Source organism: Puma concolor, chromosome A2, assembly GCF_028749965.1.
Source record: "Puma concolor isolate L17-30 chromosome A2, mPumCon1.1.hap2, whole genome shotgun sequence".
Lineage (NCBI taxonomy): Eukaryota > Metazoa > Chordata > Mammalia > Carnivora > Felidae > Puma > Puma concolor.
Window position 1 is genome coordinate 150,874,650 of NC_141668.1, and position 21,007 is coordinate 150,895,656.

Here is a 21,007-nt window from a genome sequence, read left to right on the forward strand (position 1 = left end):
CCTTAAAATGTCTGTTGAAAGAGACAGCCAGAGAGGCCAGGCCATGAGGAGTCCAGAGGCAGAGTGTAAGCTGTGGCTGGAGACAGTGATTTGGCCTTCGTACAGGTTTCTGCTTCCTCTGTCCAGAACACCTCTCTCCACCAACTCCTACCCCTGGCCAACTCCTATTCATCCTTCAAGATCCAATGTTGGTGCAACTTTCCCTAAGCTTAAACTGTAGTGTTATTTGCTTTTCTTGTTGGCATTCACACAGTAGGTGCTTAGTGATCATTGTGGGAGGAAGGAAAGGGTATAAGGGGGATTGGAGGCAAAGCTGACCAAAACTCTTTGAGGAGACAAAAACCCTCAAAGCCCTGCTTAGGACAGCCTGGCTCCTTTGTGGGTCTGGGGATAGGCTGTGTACCCTGTTCGACCTAGAAAGAGGCACCTGCTTCCTGGATTTTTCCTGGCACTTCCCACACTGGGTACAGCTGTCCAAAAAGCTGCAGTACCCATCCGGGTTGCCAGGGCAACATCAGCCCATGGTGGGACGTCAGGGATGACAGGGGCAGAGTGCTAATCCTGGAAAGTTGCCAAGCAACGCAGTGGGTTGATGATGTCACAGGGGCCATGGCTGCCAGACAGATGGATAGGCCACTGCAGGAAGGGTCTACTCTCACAAGGTCCAGCCCACAGATCCCCCACTCCCCACCATGAGATAGTCACTGCTGTGTCCCTTACCTGGGGCATGGGGGCCAGGGGGTCTGCTTCTCCCAGCAGTCCTGCCACCTCGACTCTGCCCCTCTGTAAGTGTGGGCAGTGGGTATGACTGCCTCCCTCCCTCCCTGGCAGGACACTGGGGTCAGTCCCTGCTCTCTTAGGTCTCAAGTGTCCACCCTCTAATGCCTCCATCTTCTCCAGTGGCTGAGCATGGGTTTAGGCTTTGCTTTTCCTGCCTTGCCCTGGAGGCCACCAAACTTACCTGTTCCCTGAGGGAGGAACAAGGGGCTGAGCCATGACCTCCCCCCTACCCCCAGGGATCCCACCTACCCTGTGGTGGGAGGGCAGTCTTTTGCTCTGTTCTCTGGGGGCTGAAGGGAAGCCAGCCTTGCTCTTGTTGAAATAGGAAAGACTGGGTTCCTGCAAGAGCTTGTGAGTGGGGGTCCTGTACCCATCTCTGGTAGCCTGGAAACTTAGAGCTTGGGCAAGCAGACTGTTTAGGGCACCTAGGCTCATGCCTTTTGGGCAAGAGGTCTGAGGGCATGGCAATCCTAGGCTCCCCCTCCCCTGTGCCTTCCTGCTGGCAGTGCTGAAGCTGGGAGCAATGCTTCACTGGCGGCGGAGATGAAAGTCCCGTGTGAATAGACAGCAGAATGAGCCCTTCATGTGGCCGGCCAGCTGGAACAGAGGGCGACAGGCATCCAGACAGGATGGCTGGAGCTATCCACTCCCCACCAGCCCCCAGCCAGCCTCTTGGGCCCCCAAGATCTCCCTCTGGTTTTCTAAGCCAGGGGCTCTGAGCTGCTAAGAGAAACTGAGTCACAGACATGGGGGCTGTCAGAGGGCTAGGCGAGGTCTGGGGTTCACTGCTCTCCCTAGGCTGCCTCTGACCTTCCCCCTTCTCTATCATTGGCCAGCTGGCTTCAGCAGCTCTGACCAGAACTTTCTTTGATGAATAAAAATGGAGACAAATTAATTCTCCTTGGATCCATGAGGTCAGCTTGACAGATAAGACCTTAAAATCCCAGCACTCAGGGAGGAGTAGGAGTTCCTGGGAGACTGGAAGATTGAGGACCCCGGCCCATGAATGCTGAGGCCTCATCCTAGCCCCCAGCCCAAACCCATTGCCACCTGTACTCACGTGGAGCTTCCTAGTGAGAATTCCCTCCCTCTCAGTTTTTCTACAACTTCCCATCCCATCTCAGGCCACACCTCCTCAGGAAGCCCTCCCTGATTGCCTCAGCCCACAGAACACGCTTATACTCTCTTCAGGGGCCCAAAGGACCATGGTCAGTACACCTTGGTAGGCAACCATACATTGGTCACTGCTGTGTCACCCAACTGGAGGGTGGGCTTGAACAGCAGGAATGGTGGGGGGTGGCGGTGGGGGTGCTGCTTTTCCAGCAGCCCTGCCGATCGATGAGTCCTAGAAGAACCCTTAGGGAGATAACTAAGAAACAATAACACACATGAGAGCCACCACCCCGGAGATGGTGACCATCGACCAGCTGTACACAGTCTCACCTTCACACCCTCTTCCCCAGCCTACCTCCCTCTGACCTGAAATTCCAGACCATCCCCAGAACAGGGTCCAGGATGTTGAGTTTCCACGCTCCAGGAGCAGGGGCCAAGAGGGGGTCCCAGTGATAGACCCCTACACAGGAAGCTGTTTGTTGTAATTAGGCTCTGAGTGCCTCTGATTTCCCCTTGGCCCCAAGGAACTCACTGAACACTGAACACTGACTGAATGATCTCTTGGCAGACTGGGGATGGCCTCATCATCATGGTTCCATGACCCACCAAGTGCCCCCACCTCCCTTCTCCAGGGAGCCTGAGTTTATTGAGTCTGGGGACAAGACAACCATTCTGACCCACCCCTAGAAAGTTCTATGAACAGGGCAGGAGGCCTGGGTTCTGCTGCTGACTCACTAGGCAAATCTCTTCCCTTGCTAGGCCTCAGTTTTTCCATCTGCACAGTGGAGTCCACAAGACTTGCTGAGGCCTGCACCAGAACCACCTATACAGAATGGTCTGAGGGACACCAGGACTGTTGCCCTGCCCCAGATGCCCCCATTCCTGGCAAAAGCTTTGCCCCTGCCACACCTCTGGGAGGGAATATGTAAGAAATCCCAGACAGGTCGGGGTGCCTGGTGCTCAGTCGATTAAGCAGTTAAGCATCTGACTCCTGATCTCATGGTTCGAGAGTTCGAGCTTCATGTCGGGATCTGCACTGACCATGCAGAGCCTACTTTGTATTCTCTCTTTCTCTACCCCTCCCCTGCACGTGTGCTCTCTCTCTCAAAATAAGAAAGAAAGAAAGAAAGAAAGAAAGAAAGAAAGAAAGAAAGAAAGAAAGAAAGAAGAGAGAGAGAAAGGAAGGCAGGAAGGAGGGAGGGAGGGAGAGAAAGAGAGAAAGGAAGGAAGGAAGGAAGGAAGGAAGGAAGGAAAGAAGGAAGGAAGGAAGGAAGGAAGGAAGGAAGGAAGGAAGGAAGGAAGGAAGAAATAAAAGAAAGAAAGAAAGAAAGAAAGAAAGAAAGAAAGAAAGAAAAAGAAAAGAAAAAAGAAAAGAAAAGAAGAGAAGAGAAGAGAAAAGAAAAGAAAAGAAAAGAAAAGAAAAGAAAAGAAAAGAAAAGAAAAGAAAAGAAAAGAAAAGAAAAGAAAAAAAAGAAAAGAAAAGAAAAGAAATTCCAGACAGGTCAGTAAGGATACTTTGTTCAAGGGAGGAAATTCCTCACTAGAGAGATGGGGCGGCCATCAGTGGCCAGGATGGCTAGGGAGCCTTCAAACAGCTGGGGCAGCAGCTGGAGCTGACCGCCTCCTTGACAATCTGCTCCCACTCTCCAGGTGGGCAAACCGAGGTGGCAAGAAGGGAAGGGCCTCACCCAAGGTTACAGCCAAGTATGAGGAGAAACTGGGGCTGTCCCATAGGGTGTAGGGAACCTCTAGAATGTGAGCCACAGGACAAAAACCAGTCGCCATGGGAATCCCCATCCCTTTCCAGGAGCAGTTGGGGCATTGGCAAGCCACGCCTCCTGCTCTCTTGTCCCTCCATTCCACTCTCTGGTGGTGGGATACCAGACAGCCAGAAACTACAGCTCCTAGGATTTCAGTTTCCTGACCTGAATTGAACTACTGGATCACCAGAGACCCCTCAGGCCATTCTCTGGGAGTATGCACTCTCCCTGATGCGGAGGGGTGTCCCTTAGTACTCCTGACAGGCCACTCAAGAACCTGGTACTGATGGGGTTCCTGCCCAGATCCCCTCTACCCTGAGGGTCCCCTGGAAAATGTCCTCTCCGGCTCCAAGCTGTGACCTTCCAAGCTGTGACAGGAAGACATTCAGGTCTCCAAGTGGTCTAACAGAGATGGCCCTGAGAATATGACCCAAGACGACCCCTTCTCTCTTCTCTTTCCAACCTCACTGTCTACCCTGACCCAGCTCTGGTGACATCCTGGTCTCAGATCTCCTTCCAAGCAGAAATAAACTTACTCTCGGTAGGCCCTGAGGGCAGGAATGGCTGTTCCCATTTTACGGGTGAGAAGACTGAGGCCCCGAAGGAGGTCTTGTCATGAGCACGTGCACTGCTGATCAGGCAGAGCTGGCTTGGCAGCTGGACCCTCTGCCCTTGCCCAGGGCCCTCCCTGGGACCCTTCCTGATTCCACAGCCCCTCTTGGCTGGCCCTCAGAGCAGGCAGCTGGGCCTGGGGATGGGCAGAGGGGACCTTGGGAAGGGCGCCTGGACTGGGGAGCAGGTGTGGGATGGGGGGCAGCAGGTGCAGGATAATGGGGCCACTGGGAGAGGCCCAGGGAGCAGGTGTTGCCATGGAGGGGGTGAAGTTGCCATTGTACGTCCAGTTCTGGTAGGCCCAGAAGAGGAGGGGGAATCCCTATGAGCCCCTGGGCCACCCTGGCTTATGCTCAGAGGTCATCCAGATGCCTGGGCTCAGGCACACAGCCAAGCCCCTCCCCTGGGTCTCAGCAACCCTCCAGGTTGCCATGACAACCAGCACTTTCATCCCTATCCCTTTGTCTGGTCATGGTCCAGCTTTTGTGACCAGCCATAATTAGCAGGGGTGGGGAGAGCCTTGCCTCAGGATGCACTCAGCTGGGGTGAAGCCGTGAACCCAAGGCAGAGGGGGCTGGAGGACAGGTTAAAGAACACCAGATACCAGAAACCCTGGGCTTTTCTGGCCACCAGCCCCTGCAGCCTCCTCTCCTGGCTGCTGACCACACCCTCAGAGCTGGATCTACAGGCCTGGAGGTGACCTGGGCCCCAGGCACTCCTGTCCCCTCTCTGCCCGGAGCTGTGGACCACCCGTCTCCCCTGTGCACTGTGAGAAGAGGCAAAGAGTACAGGCCAAATCTCACTTTGTGAACTCCCCTGTATGACTTGGGAAACTAAGGCACAGAGCAAACCTGGGCCTTGGCCTAGATCAGGCCACAATAAGCAAGACCTCCTGGGGATGCAGGACCCCAAGGCAGGCCCCTAAACCAAATAAAATTGAACCCCAGAGGTTAGGTAGTCCCTCCTCTGACATACCCCATAGAGAGGAACCTAGTCACCAGGATTTGGCAGGGGTGGGAGCAGGCTCTGGTGGCCCAGGTCCCACCTGCTATGTGACTTTGGGCACATCCCTTCTTTTCTTTGAGCCCCCAGTCTGTAAAAACAAGCGAGGTCTACGAACCTTCAGCAAACCCTCCCTCCTGAAGCCAGGGTGAAAATGAACAAGGCCCCCTCAGCACAAAGCCCGCTCCTCGCCAGCCCCACACACACCCCACATCCCCTGCTCCCCCAGAATCACCCCCGGCCTACCCAGGACTTGGCATCCCTTCATCCACCCTCGCTGCTCTGGACCTTTGCACCCTTAGTTCCTCCTCAGTGGTGCTCTTGCCCCTCAGACAGGAATCCAGAGCTCCTGGGTCACCAAGAGCTGGTGAGCACGATCACTGCGGTCTGACAAGCTCTGACTTTCAACCGGGAACCAACCCTGGAGCAGAAGCAGAGAGCCTGGGGGCAGGAGCCGGCTGTGGACACAGCTCCTGGAATGAGACAGCACAGAAGGAGGGTCACAGGATGGCTTTAGGGACTAGGCTACAGCACCACTTGTCCTTCTGTCCCGGGCTGGCTTTTCTGATTCTTCAGGGGAGTCAGGGATTCCTGCCCCAGGCTCCCCACATCGCAGTCTCATGGCAGGAGTCTGGTGATGATCCACACAACTGCGCCTATTAGGAATGAGCTTCTGCTGGGACTGCCCCCTCTGTGGGACCCCGGGCTGTGCAGGCGCCTCAGGCTGAGGAGAGACCCCCTCCACCAGGACAGCCTCAAAGACACGACAGGGTCTAGTGATGTGCCCCAGAGATGCCTATTGGCAGACAGTGTAGGTCTGCGTCCCTCCTTCTCAGCCACCACCCGTCCCCCTGAGAGACTTGAGGAGAAGGGGGCAGGAGAGGAGGCACAAAGGCTGCTCCTACAGCTGGAGTGAACACTGAGCGGAGAACCAATTCACACCAGCAGGGCAGGCCCATAACTCAGCACCACTTGGTCATCTCGTGAAAGTGTTACTCCCTCTTCCCCATGAACATCGTCCTCTGGGATTAGCCCTGTGTCTGTGTTGGATGTGAGAGGGACACAGTAGAGCCTGCAACCTGAGGCCAACAGGTGAGTTCTGGGGCCTAGGCTGAGGCTACATCACTGGGCAGCCCACACCAGGAGGAGGACAGTGTCCACCCATGTAGTTATTCACGGTTGTTATCAGTTAGTGACCCATTATTGAGGAATTGGTGTGTGTCGTGAGGTTTATGCACATCAGGCCATGAATCCTCACACCAGCCCTAGAAGGTGCTGACTAGTATTGTTTCCCCTTTTACAGGGATACTGAAGCCCAGAGATGTTAAGCTGTCTTGGGAAAGGGGATCAGCAGACCCACCAGAGGGGTGGGAAAGAGTCAGAGGCAAAGCTGAGGCCACTACTGGGTAGAAGACACCGCAAATCTCCAGGTTTGGGGGCTCAGGGTGAAACATTTTTTATAATGGCTGGAGCCAGGGGACTGGGTGCCCAGGTGGCAGGGAGCTCCCTGTCATAAGTGGCATGCAGGAGGAAGCCGGATGGGGCACTTGTCATCCTGCATCAGAATGGAAATGGAGTAGCTGTCCAGAGGATATAATATCCTAAGGGGTCAATCCCAGCCCCACCCCAGCCCTGGAGGGTGCAGAGAAGGCAGCATCTCCCAAGTAGGGATTAAAGGGGGGAGGGGCGCCTGGGTGGCTCAATTGGTTAAGCTTCGACTTAGGCTCAGGTCATGATCTCTCTCTTGCGGTTCATGGTTTCCAGCCCCACATCAGGCTGTCTGCTGTCAGCACAGGACCTGCTTCTTATCTTCTGTCCCTCTCTCTCTCTGCCTCTCCCCCTCTCAAAAATAAATAAACATTTAAAAAAATGTTTATATACTTTAAAAAAAAAAAATTAAGGACAGAAGGAGACACCCTGTCCAGAATTATCCTCCTTGCTCCTCCCTAGAGGTGGCTTCCACATTCTTAGTGAGAAATTTCAGAGGGACGGGGCACAGATGGGGACACAAGGCCGGGAGTGAATACCCCCAATTTTGCATCCTAGGCACTTCACTTGCCTCACCCTAGTCCCAACCCTGTGGGGTCTCAGAACCCAAGCCCACTCCCAAAGCCCCTCCTCAGGGGGTCCGGGCTCTTCTTTCCCCACCCCTACAGCCAACCAGTGCACCACGACCAACCCTTTCCATCCCCAAACATCCCTCAAGTCCAGCCACTCCTCCCTGGCCTCCCAGCCACCAGCTAAGAGTTACCAGTTCCTTTCCTACCCCGGAGCCCTGCTCAGACCCTTCCATGGCCCCCCCAGATCTGGCCCCTCACTCTCTACACTCCCTCCCACCAAAAGGAGGCCCTTTTAGCTTCTGGCACACCCCAGGTACCTGACCCCCGCCTCTCCTGGATCATATTCATTGCAGCTCAGACATCTTTCCTCCTGGGTTGGGAGTAAGCACACCTGTGCTCCACTAGCCGTCACAAAACCATGTGGCCAGGGCGATTAGTATGTCTGCCTCCTCAGAGAGACCAAAGGTGCCGTGGGTCAGGGTCCAATCTAGCCCACCCAGCCTTGTGTCTCTAGCCCTGGCTCTGCTGGCTGGCACAGAGGAGATACCTAGTGAGCAACAAACGGATGAGTGAAGGGGATGTGACCAATGATGAAGTTTTGGGGTGATCGGGGATTCATGGGGTTTGGAATTCTTGAAAACACCCTTGGTGCAAAAAGGTAATTTTATTAAAGCATGGGGACAGGACAGGGAGAGCTGCACTGGGGTCATGATGGGTAACTCATCATTATACCCTCAGGTTGGGAGGGGGTCAGTCAGGGATAGAGTAAGTCTCCAAGGAATTTTGGAAGCAAGGTTTCTGGGACTTTGAGGGGCTAGCTGTTGCTAGGGAAACACCATTTATTACCGTTTAATAAAACCTCAGTCATGAGACCCTTCAGATGTATACTGGGGGCCATAAGCTTGGAGTATGATTGCCAGCATATATCTTGGGGCAGTTGAGATACAGTAGACTTACAGGATCCTCGAGGTTGGGATAATGTTAAGCTAAGATTCTCTTTTGCCCCCAGCAAAGTGTCATCCTTGAGGCAGCTGAGCTCCTAGAGGGAGGTCACTCTGCTGGTTTCAGGGACCTGTCAATGGGCTGTAGGCATAAGGGAATTTGATTTTTCATTTGCCTTAGTTTCCCACATCACCATGGCAAACACCTAAACCCCTTTCCTTTGTTCTTGGGTAGCCAGGAGTGTCCGAGGAATATCACACATATTCCCCCCGGTGGAGGGGGCCAGGGTGGGGGGCAGCGTGCTGTCAGCCTGTATTTGCCCTCAGCTTGCCCCATGCTGCCTCATCAACCAAGGCTGGGAGGGCTGTCCTACACAGGTGAGTCCTGAAGCTGCGGCAGGAAGTGGGTTTGGGGAGACGTCTGGGGCAGGAGACTGATGAGGCCAGCAGGTCCCCTGCAGAGACCCCAGACTTGTGTGGCCCCACTCCTGCCTTGAACCACAAAGAGAGGGTCTCAGAGCCATGCACCTGCAGCAGAAAGGAACAGGAGTTAGAGACTCGAGCCAAATGGAGGGGGTGATTTAGGTGGATTCCTATAGGTCTCACCACCGCCTCGGAGTCACACATTCCCCTTTAGCAAAGCCATTTGCCAGTCTTCCTGGGGACCACCATGGGTGTGAGGGAATCCAAAGGACAAGCCACGATGCACCTGCACCCGCCACTCTCAGCCAGGGGGGAGGATGCCTGTTGGTGGCCTTGTACTCCCCCCTCCCCTGGCTCCCCCAGCCTCGCACCATCCCTGCAGAGAGTGCAGGTTTCCCTGGGCCCTGCTGACCTGGAACCTCTGGCTATACAGCTCTCTGTGGGTGGTCCAGGCCTGCTTGGCTCCAGACCCCTCCCCGACCTCCCTGGCAGGCTTCCAGGCCTCAGAGGAAGCCACCGCCTTTGCCACCACAGTTACCACCGCCGCCACCGCTGCTGCAGCGAAAATGCAATTACAGCAAACAGCCGTCGCCTCACTTGAGCCTCGCCATCCACACCTGGAACTAATTAACTTAATTAGGCCTTAATGAGCTACACTGGTCGGAAGGCCTATTTTTACTTAATTATCCCCTAATGTGCTTGGCATGGAGGAGCGAGGGACCTGGAGGATGGCTTTGGTGGTAGCAGCCACCTCCTCTCCCTGCAGAAGGGATACCCAGGAGTGATGCCCGTCTGCCATGAGTGGGCCCCAAGGAACTGAGAGTCTGGACAGGGGAGTGAGGCAGGGGCCATGGGCCACATGTGTAGGGACAGTGCCCCTCCCCCAGCCCCATCATTCTGGCTGTCCTGCCTCAGCTGAGGCTGAAGGGAATTACTCCTCCAACTGCCTCCAGTGGGGAGGCCGATGCCCAGAGACGTCAGTGGCTTACTTGAGGACACACAGCTAACTCGTGGTGATAGAGGGGAGTAGTCCCAGACACTCTGAAGGAGCATTTTAAGCCATGGTGGGGTCCTGTAAGGGTGGGCTCTAGACCCTCCCACACCAGGCCTGGTAGGGGAGGGCAGAGGATCACCTGGACAGCTGGCCTCCAGGGTTTCCAAGGCAACACCATCCAGCCCATTTGGACCTTGGCTCAGAAAAGCCAACTTTGTGGAATCGGCTTACTTCTGCAGCCTTGGGGTGAGCTGAGGTGGTCTTGGCTCACCCGGCAGATATGAAGGAGGCATTGAAAGCAGGGTCCTTCCCAGCTGGCCCCTGCTTTGGTCCTTCTGGGGGCTTCCAGACGGTTGGCTCATTTGAATCTCTGGGCTCCTGGGGCTGGATGGGAACCTTGGTTCTTGTGTCTCTGCTAAAGATGAGTCAGCTCCCTTTGTCTCTGGAACTCCAGACTTAAACCTGACAACTATCTCCTTGGTGCCTCCAGCCCTATCCAGCATTCGATCTACCTCTCACTAACCAGTTCTTCCCACTATTCCCCTCTTTGGAAAATGGCCACGCCATTGGATCATGTGCTCAAGCCAGGAACCGAAGAGCTGCCCTGACAACCTTGGCACCTCACAGCCAACCATCAGGAGTCCTGTTGGCCCTGCTTCCAAACCACATCCCAGGTGCCATCTTCCTGCCCCCTCCCAGCAAGCACCCCAGTCCCGGCCATCATCCTCTACCATCTGGACAGCCGTGCCCTGGTCTTCCAGCCTTCACACTGCTGCCACGGTGATTTTTAAAAATCAGTTCCCAGTTTAAACCCTTTAACGACTTCCCATCACGCACAGAATAAGTCCATGGGCCTCAGCCTGAGCTGTAGGGGCCTGCTTGCCTCCTTGATCTCATCCACCTCCTTTCTTCTCTTTTCCTTGCCCCAGTTATGTGAATTGTTCTTCAATGCCTCAGGGACTTTGCACTTGCTGCTCGTCTGCCTAGAATGCTCTTCCCCAAATCTCTGGATCCCTAAGATCTTGGCTTAAATGTCACCGTAGCCTTCCCTGGCCCTATAGCCTAATGTGTCCCCCAGCCCTAGCACCACACTCTGAGCAGTAGGATCTTCTGCATCACACTTGCATGATACTGTTCCTGTCTCTCACAACTGAAGTATAGGCTCCAGAGGGCAGGGATTGCATCTGTCTTGGTCCCTACTGAATTCCCAGCCTAGAACACCATATGCCTAACACGTGAAGGGGACTTTTTGTTGAATGGATGTTAAGAGAATTCCTTGACCCTCCCACAAACAGCCAGAGTCCCCAGCCCCTTCCTCCAGCTCCCCAGAGCCTACCCGAATACCTCATGCCTGAGGATGGCATCCCCTCACCTACTCTGGCCTCCCAGCCTCTACTCACACTGGTACCCGAAGTACATCTTCTGTGGACTGAAAGCCTTGGCTCCCCCAGGCCTGGCAGGTGCTGCTCTTCCTGACCAGAAGGAGAGGGTCAGATCTCTACTCAGTGTGGCCCTTAGTCTTGGCTCTTCCTGGCACTTATCTTTGCCTACCCTTTGGAGGACACTCCTTAGGCCTGAGTCTGTCTGAACTCTGAGGTCATAATCCCCTGGAGGTAGTTACCCTCACTTCTGTCTGCCCATCCCTTCCCATCTCTGTCCCAGTAGCCAGGCCCAAGGTGTTTGGTCCATAGTCAGCAATTAGCAAACAAGTCAGCCCCACTCTGACCACACTGCTGTAGACCTAGGGAGGAGGTCAGATAAGAGCAGAATCCAGCCATCTGGGGGTATCACCTATAAGATGGGGCACCACTGATTGGGAGAGTCTAAGATGGCCCCCAGAGCCCAGGGGATTCCCCAGTTCAGAAGGGCAGGAAGCCCAGCCTGGAACAGGCAGAATTGCCAGTCAGAGCTGTCTCCCCAGGGGCCCCGACCACTAGGCAGGGCCCAGGTGGGACATAAAGGGGAGGGACAGCTATGATGACATAATTTAGAAGGAGGTTAAACAGATGTCAAGGTGGGCTCCACCTTCCTGGGGGGGGGGGGGTTCTGGACAGTCCCAGGATGTGTGAGACCATGGGTCATAGACTCTCTCCTTTCACACAGGGAAACTGATACCTGGGGGAGAGGATAGCCCAGGTGACTGAGCCAGGCAGGGAGTAGGATTGCTGAGGCCTGATTTAGGTTCCTCTTGGTGGCCCCAGAGCCTCAGTTTCCCTACTGGCACAAATGGTGGCACTGCCTCCCATCTTCCCTCACTTGCCTGCTCCCACTGCCCAGGAAAGCTGGGAGGCTCACTAAGGGGAAGGGAAAGCCATGGATGGTCTCCCTGCCTCCCAGCCTTGTGCAAGGGAGGGGAAGCTGAGGGAGCAGCAGTCTGGGGACCCCTATGATTCTCTGCCCCCTCTCAGAAAAAGGAGCCTATGGAGCAGGAGACCTCCCTGAGGCTGAGGGTGATCTGCCTGGGCTTGAGAAGTCTCCAGCCATGCTGGGCTGCCTCTTAGGGTCAGCGCTGCCATGATTGGCTCTACCACCTCGCTTGCTCTGAGCCTCAGTTTCCCTACTAGTCCAATGAGGATAATAGTAGTCATTCCAGTTCTTCCAGTCTGTGGCCTCATTGGGCCACCATGAGCAGCCACCAGGCCAGTGGATATGAGACGGTGGCTCCTGTGAGCAGCAAAGCCCTGAAGAGAGAAGACACATCCTGCTAAGGGTGGCATCTTAGGGGCAGAGGGGCCTGGAGTGCTCAGGCTCCCAGTCTCAGTCACCCCAGCCAAGCCAGAGCCCCTGCCCTGCCCTGGGGTCCTGGGGGTGACGGCATCTGTAAGCGATGGGAGAGGCAGGGTTGGCCAGGGACACCCTCAGCCCTGGCAACTGCCATTCTGCCCCCCACCCCCACTGACTCTCCTGTCCTATGCTGTCTGTGGCTGCCTACAGTCACCCCACACACACAGTGGCTGCTGCCTGCCTGCCTCCCAAGCAGAGGCAGCTGCTCCGGCCTCCATGCTGGAACCAAAATTGAATGAGTTTTTCCACAATGTCGCCTCCCGCTGACGGCTCCTAATTGCATGTTGAAGCCATGTGATGGAGCCCAACTTACACTAATTATGTCATTACCCTAATTAAGTAAATAGTGTATGTGCTAATTGGCAGAAATCTCTTTGGGGGATGGGCAGGGGGAGAGGAGGCCGGTATACCCTGGGCTTTCACATGGGTGGGCTGGGGGTAACAGAGGTAGGGGATGCATTTCTTCCCTTGGTTCTACAGGTCCTGCAATCACCCAAGGGTTTGGGGAGCACCCTTAGCCTCCACCCCGGACAGGCTTGCCCATGCTCCAGGGGAAGAAGCACAAGGTGCTAAATAGGTGGTCGGAGACCCAAGCCGGAGGCCTGCTGTTGCCCTAACAGGCTTAGCCTTAAACAAGCCTTTTCCCTCTCTCGGGTAGATCCCCTTGCCCAACCCCACCACCACCTCAGCCAGCCCAGAGCCTGTGGACTCTCAGACGGTGGGCACAGGGCCATCAGAGAGAATCAATATCCTGGCAGGACTAACCATGCCACTGCCATCCATCTATGGGGCATCAGTTATATGCCTGGCCTGGGGCAGCAGGAAGGAGAGAGGCTGATGACAGAGCAAAGCCCTAGGCCCTGATACAGCACCAGTGTGAACCAGTAAAGGAACAAACAGGGCTGGCATTCCCCAAAAGTCGTGTGATGTGGGAAGATCTAAGGAAGTCTTGAGGGCTTCATGGAGGAAGAGGAATTCACCTATAAGGGAGAGGAAATCAGGGCTTCAGAGCTCAGATCATCTTTCACCATGTGATTCCCCCCCCCCAAATTTATAAGTTTATTATTATGACATTCATTTCATTTCATTTTATTGTACTTGATACAAGAGGTTTTAGTTGTTGTGTTTTTTTTTTTTTAAGTAAGCTCTACATGAGGCTTGAACTCATGACCCCAAGATCAAGAGTCACATGCTCCACCAACTGAGCCAGCCAGGTGTCCCTCACCATGTGATTTTTTTTTTAAGTTTACTTATTTATTTTGAGAGAGAGAGAAAGAGAGAAAGAACAAGAGAACAAGTGGAGGAGGGGCAGAGAAGGAGGGAGAGAGCCAATCCCAAGCGGGCTCCATGAGTATAGAACCCGACGCAGGGCTCGAACTCATGAACCAAACCTTAAGATCATGACCTGAGCTGAAATCAACTGTCAGATGCTTAACTGACTGAGCCACCCAGGCGCCCCTCACCATGTGATTTTTATTTTTATTTTTTTTTTAATTTTTTTTTCAACGTTTATTTATTTTTGGGACAGAGAGAGACAGAGCATGAACGGGGGAGGGGCAGAGAGAGAGGAAGACACAGAATCGGAAACAGGCTCCAGGCTCTGAGCCATCAGCCCAGAGCCTGACGTGGGGCTCAAACCCACGGACCGCGAGATCGTGACCTGGCTGAAGTCGGACGCTTAACCAACTGCGCCACCCAGGCGCCCCACCATGTGATTTTTAAATGCCACACTTAACCGTAACCTTCAGATGGGCGTTAGGAGGGATAAGAGAGAAGTCATCTGAAGGACAGCTCCACATGGAACTCCAACCCATGTGAGGGCACTGGGGGACAGAAGGAATGCCAGCCCTGTGTCAGAGACCATCGCATGACCAGGGCCCCCATTCTGCCCTATCTAAGCCAATTAGCATGGATCAGCTATCAAGTGGGGGCCCCTATCCCTGCCCTGTCCCTCATGGGGCCATGGAGAGGGTCCAAAGGCAAGAATTCAAAGCCGTGGCACTGGGCCTGGGGCTAGGGCCTCCAGCAGCTGAGGCTTCTCAAGCCCATCTCCTGAGTGTGCCCAGCTGCCACAGCGTGGGCATCCCTGCTCTCCCAGCTTTACCCCACCCGCCTCCTGCCAGCTCCACAGACATATGCTGCAGCTCCACACCCAGCAGACACCACAGGCTTGCTCTGGTGGGCAATGGCTCCCTGCTTCTCAGGCCAAAGGAGCAGAAAATGAGTGGTGCCTAGCCCTGGACCAGCCAGACTCTCAGGTGGCCTTGGCCAAGGGCCTCCAGTTCTCCAGGCCTCGAGCTCCTAGTAGGTGATGTCCGCTCATTCCTTGCCTGTTCCAGACCTTCATTCATTCCACACAATGTGGCCTGGGCTTCCTCAGACTGGCTCCAGGAGCCAGAAATAGATAGGAAACCATCCTTTCAGCCATCATGCCTGTAACTTTACTCTCAAATGGTCAAGAAAAAAATTATGATCTCTTTCTCTCTCTTTCTTACACACATACACACACACACACACACACACACACACACACACACAGAGAGAGAGAGAGAGAGAGAGAGAGAGAGAGGGCAAATACATACAGAAAGCAAGTGAAGCAAAATATTAACAATAGTTGCATATGGCCAAAAAGTGTATATGCGTCTTAGACTATTGTTATTTTGACAACTTTTCTGTAAGTTTGAAATTATTTCTAAATAAAAAGTGGAAGGAGGGAACAAAGGATGGAAGGAAAGGAGGGAGAGAGGAAAAGGGGGGAGGAAGATTCTTTCCTTTCTCTAGATTCCAGGCTACTGGAAGGTGTAGCTAGACCAGTGGCAGCTGGGTTGATGCGGCCCTGCTTGGTGGGGCTAGGTGGGCTTCCCTGAGGCGGTGGTAGGGAGTAGGGCTATGCAGAGACTAAGAGGCATGTAGCTCTCACCCTTTCTGTGCAGGGTGGGATGGGGGGGGGGGGCTGAGTGTCTTCCTCTCTTTCAGTCATAGCATCAGGCCAGCCCACGGCTCCCTCCCCTTCTCCTGCTCTCCAGAGAATGAAAGTGCTCTGGAATTTCTATAAGGAGTCTCCAGTGGGACAAGAAGAGGAACTTCTTTTGGTCAGAAGGCTTAGGAGGGTATTCTGTGCCTCTGGGCATGAAAGGAGACTGGGCCAGCCCAGGGCACCGTACCCAGGACCAGAGAGGGATGGGACAGCTCTGGTTAAGGCCAGCCGGCCTTCCCTGCCCCGCTGCAGCACTATCACAGACTTGTGCCTGAGCAGCCCATACTAGCCTCCCTGGTGCCCTTGCCTGTCACAGCAGTGCTTAGAAGGGAAGTGGCTCATTATCCTCTCCCGTCCCTGGCAGAACTGTGGGGTGTGCAGAGGGAGGCCTTTGCTGCTGATGGGCCTGTTGAGGGGCAGAGCTCTGGACCTGCCTGGCCTCATCCCCGAAATGTCCCCAGCTCCCCACACCCTTCATCCCCATCCCTCCCCTTCCCCCACGGTGCCCACCACCCCTCCACCTCCCCTGCATCCCCAAATCCCAAATGCTTTTCCCTAAAAGGGGACTTGCCCCACCCGGCTCTCGGGCCAAGCTTCAGACCCCATCAACCATCCCCTCCCGCAAAGAGACAGCAACGCAGTCATCCTGATATGTGGTCAGTTCCTGCAGCCGCTGTGTTCCGAACTCTCTCAGAAGGAAGGGGCCCTGCCCACTCTCATAGCCCATCCCCTCTTCCCTTGACCTCAGGCTGCCACTTCAGAGCCTGGACCGCCCCAGAGTGGACCTGCCCTCCATTCAGGAGACTCTGTCCAGGACGCTCAGGACTGCGGCACCCAGAGGTCAGCAGGGGCTGATTCCTCCACTAGGACACCTTTGTTCTTCTCCCGCCTTTGTCCCCAGGCCCCGTCCTCCCAGCCAGCCCACCCACCAGCCCAGCCCCTTAGCCCTCGCCTGTCGGCCCACCTCTCCCTCCCATTCCTCTTCGTGGCCTTTGCCCACCCAAGTGCCAGAGCAGGCAGAGGACGGGTGGGGCCCCCTGCCCACCCCACCCGGCCCAGCCCCCAGCCCGCAGCCGCCCGCAGTCCTGCCTGTCACCTGGCTCCCTCTCTGGCCCACGCCCCTCACTGCGCAGCCCCTCGAACAATCTCTCCCCTTCGGGTCCCCTCCCCACTTCCTCTCCCCTCCGCGCCGGCCCTACAGTCCCGGGAGTCAGGCGCGATCTCCCTGCGTTCCCCTCCCTCCCGACTCCTCCCTCACCCTCTCCCTTCTCTCTTCCCCTCCAGCCTCCGCTCCTTCCCGCTCACTCACCCTCTCCCTCTCCCGCTGCCCCCCTCTCTCTCCCCCACCTCTTTGTTTCAGCGGAGAACTGGCTCCTCGGGACAGTTCCCACACTGCAGTGCCTCTGGTGCGGAGACAGCGCCACCGCCACCGAGGTGAGCGGGGAGCCGGGACGCCGGGCGCGGCAGCCAGAGCTTTGGGGGGCGGGCAGGTGGGGACGCCGGCAGTCCGGTGCGGCGCCTCCCGGCCAGGGGCAGCGGGCACAGCAGTTGGAGTGCCTGATGCCCTGGTGGTCAGCAGGACCCGAGGGCAGAGGGGCAGCCAGTTGGCTGCCAGGGGCAAAGCTGCTCGGGAGCTGGCAGGCTCTTTCCCTGACCTGGTGCCTGGCTTCTGCCGGTGGCCTTGGGCTGAGGGGGACCCGCAGGGGGGGCCTGATTGGATGGGCGGGGGCTGGTCTGCCTGGAGTAGCCACTCCTGAAGGTTCGAGTGTATGCCCAGTCCTGGAGTCCAGGGCTCTGAACCCTGCCTCTGGCAGGGCTGTGGCTGTGAGGTTGCCCACAGGGCTGTGACCCTTGAAGTGTCTGTCCCTGCTGGGGTTTTGGTTGCTGGTCAGGGATGTGCTGGGCTGCTCCCACTGCCCAGGTGGGGGGTGTGGGCAGAGAAGGAGAGATCTGCCCCCTGCCACAGTCTGGCTGTTTTCACCCCATGCTCCTGACCACCAGACCCACAGAGGTACATGCGGGGAGGGGCACTTCTCCCTCTGCTAGGGGTCTCTGACCAACTCCCTCAAAATAGGAACCCCAGGATGGCTTCACCCACGGTAGCGAGCAGTAGGGATTCAGGCCAGAGCCCAGAGATGTTCCTGCGGTCAGCTTCCTGAACTGGACAGGGAGGAAAGTGGGGGGCAGGGGGAGGAAGAGAATAGGTGGAGACAGAGCCCTGGCTCTTTCATGAGACTACAAGTGCAATTACTGGAGATGACCCAGGGCTACCAGGAGATCCAGAGACCCTGAAGCTGGGCAGGTGGGTCGGAGTGGATGGAGGGGGCAGAAGCCACTGCCGGGGCCCCGCCCCCTTCTCAGCTGGAGCTAGGGATGGAAAGGCAGAGCTACACGGGGACAGAGTGTGTTGCTCACACTTCTCCAGAGAGGCCAGCAGGGTGGCTCTGCTGGCTGCCAGAGGAGAGACAGGAAAGGCTGGGAGTATGCAGGAGCCAGGGGGTGGATCTTCGCAGTGGGATGCATCCTGGGGGTCCAGCCTCTGGCTATTTGGCCAGGGCAGAGCCAGGTCCTACAGCTGCCTGAACCCTCAAGGAGTCAGCAGTGGACAAGATTGTGGGGGGGTAGTGACCCATAAGGCAGAGCTGCCAGTGGTATTTGTCCCCCTAGGACTGGTCAGATGGAGTACTTGTTTCCAGGAGCTAACTCTCCCTTGCCCTCTTCCCTAGCCAGAGCCTCCTCATCTGAGCAGGCAACAACCCCAGATGGACCAACATGTACAGAGAGGTGGAATCAGAACTATGGCCATCAAGTATCAAGGGCCCAGGTGGTCCTCCATAGCCCAACCCATCCAGCCTCTACAGTCTCAAGGGCAACCCAAGCCAGGGGAAGTAGGAGAACAAAGCCCCATGACTGGTCCCAGTGATTACCCAGAGAGCAGTCATCCCTGTTTCAGGAAGAAAGGCCACTCTTCCTGGCCTGGACTCAGCTCACCACAGCTCTGTGACCCCACTCTCATGCAGTGGCCTGCCTAAGCCATTGGCTTTACCCTGAGTGGTCTGTCAGTATCCCCCCACCCCTACACACCCCCTGCTCTCCCCTAGCACACCCCAAATTCTCTCACTCAGCTAGGGACTCCTAGCCCGCAGTGAAGCCAGGTCTCCCCCACTGCAATCTGGGCCTCATCATGTCCCTCACACGTGCTCCAGATCCAGAGGGATCAGACTGCCCTCTCCATTTTTTTTCTGAGACACGAGGGGGCTCTCTCCCAGGCTGGGTCAGCTTACTCTAGCCTCAGCTGACCGCCCCACCCCCCGCCACCATACATTGGTTCTGTGACCTCTCAGGACACTGTGCACCCCAGAAGCCATTTAAAACTCAAATACCAGCCCCTGTGAGTGCCAGCCCAGTGCCAGAGGGCCTCAGTCAGTGAGCACCAAGGCCTTACTGAGAGGATGCACCTCTCCCTCACTTGTGGCACCTCCTCCACCTCCCTGCACATCCCCAGGCATCCCCCACCCCTGCAGTAAGGAAGGCCTCAGCATCTGTCATGAAACAGCCTCCCAGCATCGCTCCTTGCCAAAATCACCATGAGGCTTGCCACCACTGTCAATGTGAAGTCCAACCTTTCAGCCAGCCAGGCACACAACGCCCTTTGCCAATTGGCCTCTGCCAGCCTTTATGGCCTCCTTGCTTGACCAGATCTCCAGTAGGTAACCACACCAAACTGTGTCCTCACCCTAGGGTGGAGCAGAGCATGACTCAGAGGCCTGTTCAGGAACTGGCTGTGGGTTAAGCTGGACACACACGTGCCCACACGTGTCCCCCCACACACACCCATATGGATATGCATATGAATGCACACGCACACCTGTGTAGAAGGCCATCACCCAACTGCACGTGGTTTTCTACCAAATTGTACCCACAGTAGAATGTGGAATCTGCACCAGGAAGGGACTGACGAATCTGTTTTATGGTTCCCAAGGGTAGTCATGTCACCATCTGCAAGCCCTTGAGAAGCAGCAGGGAAGCAAGAGTGGATCCCTGACTCTGGCTGAGCTCTATCTGGGTCCCAGGGTCTCTGAGCCCCTGTGAGTGGGCAAGCAGGTCCTGACCAGGCTTTCCTTCTGGTTCTGTGGCAGACTTGCTGTGCAGCCCCAGACAAGCCACCTTCCCTCTCCTGTTTCTCCAGCTATAAAACAAAGGGATTTGGGTTAGCTGATACCTAAGGGCTGTCCAGGTGCACTGCCCAGCTGTTTTCAGTTCATGCCAAGTACAGGGAATGAAAGGGCCTATAAAGGTGGCAGCAGTGGGGGAGGGGGGCACCCTACATAGCAAGTGCCTCCAGCTGGGAATGGAAATGAGGTGGGCACAAGGGCAAGAGGAACCTGAGCCAGGACAGACAGAAGCAAAGAACCACAGGATGGGAGCAATTATGACCCATAACTGAAATTTATGGAGCAAATAGTTAAGTCCTATTGAACAGTCACCATACAGCGTTTATCTCGTATTTGCATCTAGATTGAGGCCAAGTAGATCTTTTCTCATCTTGGGGATACCAAATGAGCAAATCTAATGGGCCAGGCCCAATCCAGCCCCTGGCCTCCCAGCCCCCACAAACATAGGTGTAGGGCAAGGGCCAAAGCAGCACAGGAGAGACCTCCGGTGAGACCCCACCCACACCCAGACCCCTCAGCAGGCATGCAAGAGACCTAGTGTACAAAGCAGCACATCCCTATCCCCGGCCACCCACATCTGTGTGCTCACATGCCAACACACACACACACACACACACACACACACACACACACACGCCATAGACAAGGCAGAAAAGGCCCTGCCCTCCTATCCTGCTCTTGCCTGGAACTTGACACCCAGCACCAACAGTCATGTCCGCATAGGCAAGGATTGACACAGACAGGGCATATCTAGAGGTTACCAGAGGAGCAACAAGGCACAGGCATTGCCACGTGGGGGCAACATTCCCTAGACTATGACATCCCCCCCTCCCCCCCAGTCAGTGGGAACTCCATGCCAATACAGAAAGAAAGGAAACGGTTCCCTGCATCACAGAGGGGTGCAAACTCCCCTCTTCCCTAAGCCTCCCTGGCTTCCAGAGCCTGGCTCACATTGTTGACTTCACCTTGTCCCCAGGTCATGAACAGTCTGCAAGCTGGGCTGTCCAGAGCCCAAGTGGGTAAGGGAGGCTCTTCCCAGGGGGAGAGCATGCCAGCCTTGGCCCAGAGCTCCTCACACCCTCAGAGAGAAAGGGATAGCTGGGGTGGACGAGGGGGCCAGCAGGAGCAGCCCCAGGCCTCGCTGTTCTCTATGGCTTTTTATTCCTATGTGATTCTACTGCTCACTCATATAGGGATTGGAGCCGTGGCGCACGGCGGGGGCGGCCAGCGAGGGCTCGGATCCTGAGCAAGGGGGCCCAAAGAGAGGTAGCTGCTAGCCTAGCCAAGGGAACCTTTCCTCTGTTGCTCTCCCTACCCCCACCCCCACTGACCTCTTCCCTGGCCAACTGTAACAGGAGAATGGGCAGGTGGGCTGCTGGATCCCAT

At 55.8% G+C, this 21,007-nt stretch overlaps 1 protein-coding gene across 1 annotated transcript; it reads right to left on the reverse strand.

The window, feature by feature from the left end:
* Positions 1-7,972: 7,972 nt before the first annotated feature.
* LOC147583592 (uncharacterized) lies at positions 7,973-21,007 on the reverse strand. The gene is made up of 7 exons (XM_086682531.1): positions 20,953-21,007; positions 20,807-20,863; positions 17,545-17,606; positions 16,794-17,488; positions 9,957-10,100; positions 9,104-9,314; positions 7,973-8,796 (listed from the first exon to the last, which is right to left on the reverse strand). Exons 1-7 carry the CDS (start codon positions 21,005-21,007, stop codon positions 8,575-8,577), a joined length of 1,446 nt encoding a protein of 481 aa, XP_086538657.1. The 3' UTR covers positions 7,973-8,574.